General features: G+C 36.6%; 1 protein-coding gene across 1 annotated transcript; it reads left to right on the top strand.

The window, feature by feature from the left end:
• Window positions 1-11224, top strand: LOC133550776 (serine-rich and transmembrane domain-containing protein 1-like). Its single transcript, XM_061896808.1, has 2 exons — window positions 1-229; window positions 10870-11224. Exon 2 carries the CDS (start codon window positions 10881-10883, stop codon window positions 11220-11222), a length of 342 nt encoding a protein of 113 aa, XP_061752792.1. The 5' UTR covers window positions 1-229; window positions 10870-10880; the 3' UTR covers window positions 11223-11224.
• Window positions 11225-13026: the final 1802 nt, after the last annotated feature.

Raw genomic sequence — 13026 nt, 5'->3', positions numbered from 1 at the left:
CACACACACTGCTTATCAAACTCATCATCGATCACCTAAAGAGTGTGTATATATGTGTGTGTGTGGTGATGAGACAGAGAGAGAGAGAGGGAGAGAGAGAGAGAGAGAGAGAGAGAGAGAGAGAGAGAGAGAGAGAGAGAGATGAAAGAGAGTGTGTGTGTGTGGACAGAGGACGAGAAGACAAGAAGATGGATTGTGTTTGTTTGTGTGCTGCCTGACGACTGACCAGGTTTGTTTCACTTTTCTTTCACTCGCCGTTCATTTACACGGTGTAGCTTTTACATGGTGTTTTATTTACATGGTGTTTTATTGTGACCACCATTGAGCACTTTTAGTATTTTGGATTGGCTATGGGAGGGTCGACTTATTGGGAACAGCCACGGTACACATTATCCATCTTTCAATGACATGTCAATCAAGAGTCTACATTTTGTACATATATACATACATATATATATGTATGTATATATACTGTACATACATATATACATTCATATACACACATAAATGTGTATATATGTATATATACATATTTAAATACACATATACACATTTATGTGCGTATATGTACATACATATATTTATATTTATACATATATAGATGTATACACATTTATGTGTGTATATGCATACATATATACCCACTGTGCATATGTATATATAGAATGTACATACATACATATATATATATATATATATATTTTTTTTTTTTTTTTTTTGCAAATAATAATTAACTTAGAATTTCATGTCTGCAACACGTGCCAAAGTAGTTGGGAAAGGGCATGTTCACCACTGTGTTACATCACATTTTCTATCAACAACACTCAATAAAGGTTTGGGAACTGAGGAAACTAATTGTTGAAGCTTTGAAAGTGGAATTCTTTCCCATTCTTGTTTTATGTAGAGCTTCAGTCCTTCAACAGTCCGGGGTCTCCGCTGTCGTATTTTACGCTTCATAATGCGCCACACATTTTCCATGGGAGACAGGTCTGGACTGCAGGCGGGCCAGGAAAGTACCCGCATTCTTTTACTACAAAGCCACGCTGTTGTAACACTTGTCTTGCTGAAATAAGCAGGGGCGTCCATGATAACGTTGCTTGGATGACAACATATGTTGCTCCAAAACCTGTATGTACCTTTCAGCATTAATGGTGCCTTCACAGATGTGTAAGTTACCCATGCCTTGGCCACTAATGCACCCCCATACCATCACACATGCTGGCTTTTGAACTCTGCGCCTAAAACAATCCAAATGGTTATTTTCCTCTTTGTTCCGGACGACACCACGTCCACAGTTTCCAAATATTATTTGAAATGTGGACTTGTCAAACTACAGAACACTTTTCCACTTTGCATCAGTCCATCTTACATGAGCTTGGCGGCGTTCCTGGGTGTTGTTGATAAATGGGTTTTGCTTTGCATGGCCGAGTTTTAACTTGCACTTACAGATGTAGCGACCAACTGTAGTTACTGACAGTGGTTTTATGAAGTGTTCCTGAGCCCATGTGGTGATATTCTTTACTCACTGATGTCGTTTTTTAATGCAATACCATCTGAGTGATCAAAGGTCCATAATATCATCGCTTGTGTGCAGTGATTTGTATAGATTCTCTCAACATTTTGATGATTTTACAGACTGTAGATAGTAAAATCCCTAAATTCTTTGCAATAGCTCGTTGAGAAATGTTCTAAAACAGTTCGACAATTTGCTTAGAAATGGGTGACCCTCGCCCCATCCTTGTTTGTGAATTACTTAGCATTTCATAGAAGCTGTTTTTATAGCCAATCATGGCACCCACCTGTTCCCAATTAGCCTGCACACCAGTGGGGTGTTCCAAATAAGTGTTTGATGAGCATTCCTCAACTTTATCAGTATTTATTGCCACCTTTCCCAACTTCTTTGTCACGTGTTGCTGGCATCAAATTCTAAAGTTAATGATTATTTGCAAAAAAAAAATGTTTATGAGTTTGAACATCAAATATGTTGTCTTTGTAGCATATTCAACTGAATATGGCTTGAAAATGATTTGCAATTCAGTTTATATTTACATCTAACAGCATTTCCCAACTCATATGGAAACGGGGTTTGTATGTATGTATATACATACACACACACATATATATATATATATATATATATATATATATATACATACAGTATATGTATATCTCTGTATGTATGTAAACATACTTATATATGTATGTAAATATATGCATATATATGTATGTATATATATACAGAGTACATTTATGTATATATATATACATATACATACATGTATACATACAGATACATAAATATACATATTTACATACATTTATATATAAAAAATATATATATACATACATACATACATACATATATACATATATAAATACATATGTGTGTGTTTGTGTATGTATATAGCATATATATATAGATATATATATATGGATATATATATACATGTGTGTGTTATATATATAGATATATGTATGTATGTATATATACATATATACACATATGTTTGTGTTTATATTGATATACATACATACATACATACATATATACATATATAAATACATATGTGTGTGTTTGTGTATGTATATATACATATATATATATATATATATATATATATATATACATATGTGTGTATTATATATATAGATATATGTATGTATGTATATATACATATATACATATGTGTGTGTTTGTATATATATATATATATATATATATATATATATATATATATATATATATATATATATATATATTTATTTATACAAACGTGTTTTGTTGGTAGTTTGTGATCGGGCCGTTATGTTTATGCATGACATTATCTGGTATTTTCTGGGTATTGTGACAGCTGTTTCTCTCTCTCTCACACACACACACACACACACACACACACACACACACACACACACACACACACACACACACACACACACACACACACACACACACACACACACACACACACACACACACACACACACACACACACACACACAGTAAATGTCATGACATTTTGTCACACATCAATCGTTTCCATTATTCATCAAACAAGGGTCCTCTCGGGGATCATCGACTAAATGTTTCTCTCACGATGGAGAAGAAAATCCTTTAATCGCAACTTGACAGAACACACACACACACACACACACACACGCACACACACACTAATCTTACACTAACCAGGAGCGTCACTAGGTTTGAGGAACAGGCGGGGCTTAGTCCCCAGGAGGTTCCTTGAAAGTGTTTGCATATATATAATTAGAATTAGGTGTCACAGATGACAGCAGTGTATACAAACTTGCAACATGTCACAGATGACAGCAGTGTATACAAACTTACGTGTCACAGATGAATTTATAAATCAAGTCCCTCCAGTATTCTGACTCAAAGGGAAAATTAAAACCTTATCATCCGTCAAAGCAACTTCATAAAAATGTAAATAAATAAAATGTTGTTTTTTTCATCCGTCCAATGGTAGCTTAGCGGTAAAAAGCCGCTACAAACAATACAATTGGTTGACGTACATTTTGATTGGCAATATATTAAAATATGATTAGTTTTCATATGAAGACATCCCAAAAAGAACAACTGTCGAATTAAAAATAAACAAAGTAAATCAAATAAAATGTAATAAATTAAGTACTTTTTGTTGACATTTTGTTTCAAAGCCAAAGGGAGCGGACCCCTGACCGAGACAGTCAGCAGATAAATCGTTGACAATTTGGCGGAATATTTGGCAAAAATAATGTTTTAGGAACTCATGTTATGAAAATTAAAGTAATGTTTTACGAAAACTATTGTTATGAAAATGAAAATAATGTTTTAGAAACTAATGTTATTTAAATGAAAATAATGTTTTAGGAACTAATGTTATGAAAATGGAAATAATGTTTTAGGAACTAATGTTATGAAAATGAGAAATAATCTTTTAGAAACTAATGTTATTTAAATGAAAATAAGGTTTTAGGAACTAATGTTATGAAAATGGAAAATAATGTTTTAGGAACTAATGTCATGAAAATGAGAAATAATGTTTTAGGAACTAATGTTATGAAAATGAGAAATACTGTTTTACGAACTAATGTTACGAAAATGAAAATAATGTTTTAGGAACTAATGTTATGAAAATGAAAATAATGTTTTGGCATTTAATGCTATGAAAATGAAAATAATGTTTCAGGAACTAATGTTATGAAAATGAAAATAATGTTTTAGCATTTAATGCAATGAAAATGAAAATAATGTTTCAGGAACTAATGTTATGAAAATGGAAATAATGTTTTAGGAACTAATGTTATGAAAATGAAAATAATGTTTTAGGAACTAGTATTATGAAAATGAAAATAATGTTTTAGGAATTAATGTTATGAAAATGAAAATAATGTTTTAGGAACTAATGTTATGAAAATGAAAATAATGTTTTGGCATTTAATGCTATGAAAATGAAAATAATGTTTCAGGAACTAATGTTATGAAAATGAAAATAATGTTTTAGGAACTAATGTTATGAAAATGAAAATAATGTTTTGGCATTTAATGCTATGAAAATGAAAATAATGTTTCAGGAACTAATGTTATGAAAATGAAAATAATGTTTTAGCATTTAATGCTATGAAAATGAAAATAATGTTTCAGGAACTAATGTTATGAAAATGAAAATAATGTTTTAGGAACTAATGTTATGAAAATGAAAATAATGTTTTAAGAACTAGTATTATGAAAATGAAAATAATGTTTTAGGAACTAATGTTATGAAAATGAAAATAATGTTTTAGGAACTAATGTTATGAAAATTAAAATAATGTTTTAGGAACTAGTATTATGAAAATGAAAATAATGTTTTAGGAACTAATGTTATGAAAATGAAAATAATGTTTTGGCATTTAATGCTATGAAAATGAAAATAATGTTTCAGGAACTAATGTTATGAAAATGAAAATAATGTTTTAGGAACTAATGTTATGAAAATGAAAATAATGTTTCAGGAACTAATGTTATGAAAATGAAAATAATGTTTTAGCATTTAATGCTATGAAAATGAAAATAATGTTTCAGGACCTAATGTTATGAAAATGAAAATAATGTTTTAGGAACTAATGTTATGAAAATGAAAATAACGTTTTAGGAACTAATGTTATGAAAATGAAAATAATGTTTTAGGGACTAATGTTATGAAAATGAAAATAATGTTTGAAGAACTAATGTTATGAAAATAATGTTTTAGGATCAAATGTTATGAAAATGAAAATAATGTGTCAGGAACTAATGTTATGAAAATTAAAATAATATTTTAGGAACCAATGTTATGAAAATGAAAATAATGTGTCAGGAACTAATGTTATGAAAATTAAAATAATATTTTAGGAACCAATCTTATGAAAATGAAAATAATGTTTAAGAACAAATGTTATAAAAATGAAAATAATGTTTTAGGAACTGTAAAGCAAATAGAACTAGATGTTTCAATCCCTTTGGTAAGTAGGAACAGTCTTGACGGTAGCAGTCGGTGTGGAGTGAAAGGGAGGGTAAGTATGTCATTGGGGTCTTCGGGTGGGCACCCTGCTTCATCGACGTTTCGTTGATTTGAAGCCCACGACGTCTCCAGAGGGCTCAACGGTGTACCTAGCGTCCCGGGTACACCCCCCCCCCCCTTAACATTTTATTTAAGTGGTTTTATTGAGTTTAGAACCAACTGGTGCTGATTTGTACTGTTTTTGTACTTATTTGATTATTATTGTTTATTGTTTGTAAATGTTGCCGTTTATGAATATAACTTCATAAAAATTTGCTAAATATAATAACAAAATAGATTTGAAAGACGTTTACTTCCGGGTTTACTTCCGTAAGACGGCAGAACGTGGACGCACTAAACCACTGCTGCTGCCTGCTAAGGTTTTCCGTATCGTCATTCAGGCGGAACAAATATGTTATTATTTATTATATTAATTATATCTGCTTTATTTTTGAAAAAAAAAAGTCACACCAAATTATTTAAAGGGGCTTTTGCGCCCTAAAATAGGCCTGACGACGCCGATCCGCCCCCTTTGTTTCATTATCGTCCACGCACACGCGCAGTCACGTGATTAAATGAGGCGCGCGTGACACGGCGCGACCCCGCACCTCGTTGCTAGGCGACAAAAAGCTTCATTAGGCACAATCACCACGCACTCCGGCTGACGATGACGCAGTCCGATCACAGGGATTATGGCGAGGGGCGACCCACAGCGCAGGCGCGGAGAGGCGGAGCTAAAGAGAGACACACACGGTCATGTGACTGAAGACGGGCGGAAAGGGGGAGACAGGAAACAGGAAGTGACAATGTTACAAAAGTAATCAATGTTGAATAAATCTAATAATAATGATAATAATAATAATAATAATAAACAAATGACCCCTAGGAAAATCACTTGCTCCGTGGAGAAGGTCAGTGTCCAAATAAGGAAAGAAGGACTTTCGATGGACGCCGCGGATAAAATTCTATGCAACAATGTCGCCCTCTGCTGGTCAACTTCTTAGTTGCCAGGTTTTGCCTTTTATTTGGCGGAAATAATGAACATTAATTACTTCCTTTTTTTTTTTAAAACCATATTAGTATTTATTTTTTTTAAATATATGACAAGAAATTTTATGACTTTTGTTGTTTCAATAATTATTGCGCAATGGAGAAAAAAACATGAAATATGTTGGACAAAAGTATGGACGCAGCTAATCCAGATTAGGACAGTCACATAGTTATATAATAATAAAGTTATTGTCATCCATTTTTTACCGCTTGTCCCTCCCTTTTGGGGTCGTGCTCACCTGCATGAGTTATGTAACAATAGTTATGAGTTAATAAGTACTAATAATACAGTTATTATCATCAGTTATTATGTAATAATGTAGTTATCATTAGATATTATGTAATAGCATAGTTATTATGAGATATGTGATATTATAGTTATTATCATGAGATAAGTACTAATAATAGTTATCATGAGATACAGTTATGAGTTATATAATATAGTTATGAGAGTTTATGTAATAAATTATATAAGATTATGTAATAAAATAATAATCAGGAATAAGTAATAATAATTATCATGAGATATTATGTAATGATAATTTGAAATAATCTAGTAAAATAATAGTTATGAGCGATTAAGTAACAATAATATAGTTATCATGGGCGATTAAGTGGTAATTTGTTAATTATGAGAAATTATGAAATAATAATTAGATTATCTAATAAAATAATAGTTTTGAGGGATTAAGTAACAATAATTTGTTAATTGAGAGATGTTATGTAATAACAATTAGAGATTATCTAATAAATTAATACTTCTCATGAGAGATTAATTAATAATGATAGTTATTATGTAATAAAATAGTAATCATGAGAGATCAAGTAATATGCTAATTATCATGAGATATTATGTCATAATAATTAGAGATGAATAAAATAATAATTGTCATGAGAGATTAGGTAATAATAACATAGTTTTAATGAGATATGTAATAATAACAGATAGAGATCATGTAATAATAATTAATAATAATATAGTTATCATGAGAGTTGAATTAATAATAATATAGTTAATATCGTGAGGTAAGAGTTGCACGCCTTCTGCACAGCTTGATTCTCCTTAGAGGTCATGGATGGCTGAGTAGCATTTATACAGCAGCTCCCACTCCCTGTCCTCTGTTGCAAGTTTGGTTGATTCTATGTAAGATGTTTATTTGTGCTATGGCTATGAAGTTTTCATAGCCATAGCTGGACTTCCTGAAGCCCCCCCCAACCTTTACCTGTTTCTCACCTTTTTATGGTAAGTAGTCCCGGAAGTCGGCAGACCCGTCAGTGATCCTGTTCTGTCTCCCTGCAATGTTTGATCCTGTTCTGTCTCCCTGTAATGTTTGATTCTGTTCTGTCTCCCTGTAATGTTTGATCCTGTTCTGTCTCCCTGCAATGTTTGATCCTGTTCTGTCTCCCTGCAATGTTTGATCCTGTTTTGTCTCCCTGTAATGTTTGATTCTGTTCTGTCTCCCTGTAATGTTGGATCCTGTTCTGTCTCCCTGCAATGTTTGATCCTGTTCTGTCTCCCTGTAATGTTTGATCCTGTTCTGTCTCCCTGTAATGTGTGATCCTGTTCTGTCTCCCTGTAATGTGTGATCCTGTTCTGTCTCCCTGTAATGTTTGATCCTGTTCTGTATCCCTGTAATGTGTGATCCGGTTCTGTCTCCCTGTAATGTTTGATCCTGTTCTGTCTCCCTGTAATGTGTGATCCTGTTCTGTCTCCTTGTAATGTTTGATCCTGTTCTGTCTCCCTGTAATGTTGGATCCTGTTCTGTCTCCCTGCACTGTTTGATCCTGTTCTGTCTCCTTGTAATGTTTGATCCTGTTCTGTCTCCCTGTCATGTTTGATCCTGTTGTTTCTCCCTGCAATGTTGGATCCTGTTCTGTCTCCCTGCAATGTTTGATCCTGTTCTGTGTCCTTGCAATGTTTGATCCTGTTCTGTCTCCCTGTAATGTTTGATCCTGTTCCGTCTCCCTGTCATGTTTGATCCTGTTCTGTCTCCCTGTAATGTTTGATCCTGTTGTTTCTCCCTGCAATGTTTGATCCTGTTCTGTCTCCCTGCAATGTTTGATCCTGTTCTGTGTCCTTGCAATGTTTGATCCTGTTCTGTCTCCCTGTAAAGTTTGATCCTGTTCTGTCTCCCTGCAATGTTTGATCCTGTTCTGTATCCCTGTAATGTTTGATCCCGTTCCGTCTCCCTGCAATGTTTGATCCTGTTCTGTCTCTTTACAATGCTTGATCCCGTTCCGTCTCCCTGCAATGTTTGAGCCTGTTCTGTCTCCCTGTAATGTTTGATCCTGTTCTGTCTCCCTGCAATGTTTGATCCTGTTCTGTCTCCCTGCAATGTTTGATCCTGTTCTGTCTCCCTGCAATGTTTGATCCTGTTCTGTCTCCCTGCAATGTTTGATCCTGTTCTGTCTCCCTGTAAAGTTTGATCCTGTTCTGTCTCCTTGCAATGTTTGATCCTGTTCTGTCTCCCTGTAATGTTTGATCCTGTTCTGTCTCCCTGTAATGTTTGATCCTGTTCTGTATCCCTGTAATGTTTGATCCCGTTCTGTCTCCCTGCAATGTTTGATCCTGTTCTGTCTCCCTGTAATGTTTGATCCTGTTCTGTCTCCCTGCAATCTTTGATCCTGTTATGTTTCCCTGTAATGTTTGATCTTGTTTTGTCTCCCTGTAATGTTTGATCCTGTTCTGTCTACCTGTAATGTTTGATCCCGTTCTGTCTCCCTGTAATGTTTGATCCCGTTCTGTCTCCCTGTAATGTTTGATCCTGTTCTGTCTCCCTGCAATGTTTGATCCTGTTCTGTCTCCCTTCTAATGTTGATCCTGTTCTGTCTCCTTGCAATGTTTGGTCCTGTTCTGTCTCCCTGTAATTTTTGATCCTGTTCTGTCTCGCTGTAATGTTTGAGCCTGTTCTGTCTCCCTGCCAATGTTTGATCCTGTTTTGTCTCCTTACAATGCTTGATCCCGTTCTGTCTCCTTGCAATGTTTGATCCTGTTCTGTCTCCCTGTAATGTTTGATCCTGTTCTGTCTCCCTGCAATGTTTGATCCTGTTCTGTATCCCTGTAATGTTTGATCCCGTTCTGTCTCCCTGCAATGTTTGATCCTGTTCTGTCTCCTTACAATGTTTGATCCTGTTCTGTCTCCCTGCAATGTTTGATCCAGTTCTGTCTCCCTGCAATGTTTGATCCTGTTCTGTCTCCCTGCAATGTTTGTCTGATATTATCATAATGATGTAAAATATAATAATAATGAGTTATTTAATGCAATGTTTGATCCTGTTCTGTCTCCCTGCATTGTTTTATCCTGTTCTGTCTCGCTGCAATGTTTGATCCGGTTCTGTCTCCCTGCAATGTTTGATCCGGTTCTGTCTCCCTGTAATGTTTGATCCTGTTCTGTCTCCCTGTAATGTTTGATCCTGTTCTGTCTCCCTGCAATGTTTGATCCTGTTCTGTCTCCCTGCAATGTTTGATCCGGTTCTGTCTCCCTGTAATGTTTGATCTTGTTCTGTCTCCCTGTAATGTTTGATCCTGTTCTGTCTCCCTGTAATGTTTGATCCCGTTCTGTCTCTGTGTAATGTTTGATCCTGTTCTGTCTCCCTGCAATGTTTGATCCTGTTCTGTCTCCCTGCAATGTTTGTTTGATCTTATTATCTTATTATAATGATGTAAAATATAATAATAATGAGTTATTTAATGCAATGTTTGATCCTGTTCTGTCTCCCTGCAATGCTTGATCCTGTTCTGTCTCCCTGTAATGTTTGATCCCGTTCTGTCTCCCTGTAATGTGTGATCCTGTTCTGACTCCCTTCTAATGTTTGATCCTGTTTTGTCTCCCTGTAATGTTGGATCCTGTAATGTCTCCCTGTAGAGTTTGAGATCCTGTTCTGTCTCCCTGTCATGTTTGATCCTGTTCTGTCTCCCTGTAATGTTTGATCTTGTTCTGTATCCCTGTAATGTTTGATCCTGTTCTGTCTCCCTGTAATGTTTGATCCCGTTCTGTCTCTGTGTAATGTTTGATCCTGTTCTGTTTCCTTGTAATGTTTGATCCCGTTCTGTCTCCCTGTAATGTGTGATCCTTTTCTGTCTCCCTTCTAATGTTTGATCCTGTTCTGTCTCCCTGCAATGCTTGAGCCTGTTCTGTCTCCCTTCTAATGTTTGATCCTGTTCTGTCTCTCTGTAATGTTTGATCCTGTTCTGTCTCCCTGCAATGTTTGTCTGATCTTATTATAATGATGTAAAATATAATAATAATGAGTTATTTAATGCAATATTTTCTCACAATATTAACGTGTCCTCTCTCCTAAGGTCCAGCTGGGATGTCAGGGATGGACGTGGTCGCCGTGGGCAACGATGACACCTCCACAGCGGGAAACGGCACCTTCCCCCGCCTCTCGCCCACATGGAACGTGACGTCAGCTTCCTCCTCCTCCTGGTCGCGGGGTCGGGGGGGCGGGAGTGTGCAGGTCTACGTCGGCCTCTTCCTGGGCCTCCTGCTGCTCCTGCTCAGCCTGCTCCTGGTGGCCCTCCACAGGCTGAAGAACATCGTCTCCTCCTCCTCCTCCTCGCTGCCCGACTGCGGCGGCGAAGGACGCTTCACCAACATGGAGGTGTGCAGCGTCTCGACTCGGACGTCCCCCGCGACCTCGCTGCGCACCTGAGGCGCACCTGTCCACCATCAGTATTATTTTCTGTGGACTTGAAGCAGATGTCGTCTGAAAACAACTTTGAGGCCGCAAGAACAAAAGTATTGGGACAGTGACGAGAAGATTGGTCCATTTGTGAGGCGCCATGTTGGAGGCCTTCTTGCACCCTTAACTCATCCAAACATTAACAAGCTGAGGGGACAACTCGAGAGAAAAGTCCAAATATGGTCGTCTTTGTTCCTGTGAGACCAAATATGGTCTTTTTTGTTCCTGTGACCCTAATTATGGTTGTCTTTGTTCTAGTGACCCCAAACATGGTCGTCTTTGTTCCTGTGACACCAAATATGGTCTTTTTTGTTCCTGTGACCCTAATTATGGTCTTCTTTGTTCTAGTGACCCCAAATATGGTCTTCTTTGTTCCTGTGACCCTAATTATGGTCTTCTTTGTTCCCGTGACCCCAAAAATAGTCATCTCTGTTGCTGTGACACCAAATATAGTCGTCTTTGTTCCTGTGACCCCAAATATGGTCTTTTTTGTTCCTGTGACCCTAATTATGGTCGTCTTTGTTCCTGTGACCCTAATTATGGTCGTCTTTGTTCCTGTGACCCCAAATATGGTCATCCTGGTTCCTGTAACACCAAATATAGTCGTCTCTGTTCCTGTGACCCCAAATATGGTCTTCCCGGTTCCTATAACACCAAATATGGTTGTCTCTGTTCCTGTGAAACCAAATTTAGTCCTCTTTCTTGCTGTAACCCCAAATATGGTCTTCTTTGTTCCTGTGACCCCAAAAATAGTTATCTCTGTTGCTGTGACCCCAAATATGGTCGTCTGTGTTCCTGTGAAACCAAATATAGTCGTCTTTCTTTCTGTAGACCCCAAATATGGTCTTCTTTGTTCATGTGACCCCAAAAATAGTCATCTCTGTTGCTGTGATACCAAATATGGTCGTCTTTGTTCCTGTGACCCCAAATATGGTCTTTTTTGTTCCTGTGACCCTAATTATGGTCGTCTTTGTTCCTGTGACCCCAAATATAGTCGTCTTTGTTCCTGTGACCCTAATTATTGTCGTCTTTGTTGCTGTAACACCAAACATGGTCGTCTTTGTTCCTGTGACCCCAAATATGGTCGTCTCTGTTCCTGTGAAACCAAATACAGTCGTCTTTCTTGCTGTAACCCCAAATATGGTCTTCTTTGTTCCTGTGACCCCAAAAATAGTCATCTCTGTTGCTGTGACACCAAATATGGTCGTCTTTGTTCCTGTGACCCCAAATATGGTCTTTTTTGTTCCTGTGACCCTAATTATGGTTGTCTTTGTTCCTGTGACCCCAAATATGGTCGTCTCTGTTCCTGTGACCCCAAATATGGTCGTCTCTGTTCCTGTGAAACCAAATATAGTCGTCTTTCTTTCTGTAGACCCCAAATATGGTCTTCTTTGTTCCTGTGACCCCAAAAATAGTCATCTCTGTTGCTGTGACACCAAATATGGTCGTCTTTGTTCCTGTAAACCCCAAAAATAGTCATCTCTGTTCCTGTGACCCCAAATATGGTCGTCTTTGTTCCTGTGACCCCAAATATGGTCTTTTTTGTTCCTGTTACCCTAATTATGGTTGTCTTTGTCGCTGTGACGCCAAACATGGTCGTCTTTGTTCCTGTGACTCCAAATGTGGTCTTTTTTGTTCCTTCGACCCCAATTATGGTCATCTTTGTCGCTGTGACACCAAAAATGGTCGTCTTTGTTCCTGTGACCCCAAATATGGTCTTTTTTGTTCCTGTGACCCTAATTATGGTCGTCTTTGTTGCTGTGACACCAAATAT

Source organism: Nerophis ophidion, linkage group LG04 (assembly GCF_033978795.1).
Source record: "Nerophis ophidion isolate RoL-2023_Sa linkage group LG04, RoL_Noph_v1.0, whole genome shotgun sequence".
Lineage (NCBI taxonomy): Eukaryota > Metazoa > Chordata > Actinopteri > Syngnathiformes > Syngnathidae > Nerophis > Nerophis ophidion.
This window is presented reverse-complemented; position numbering and strand designations above follow the sequence as displayed.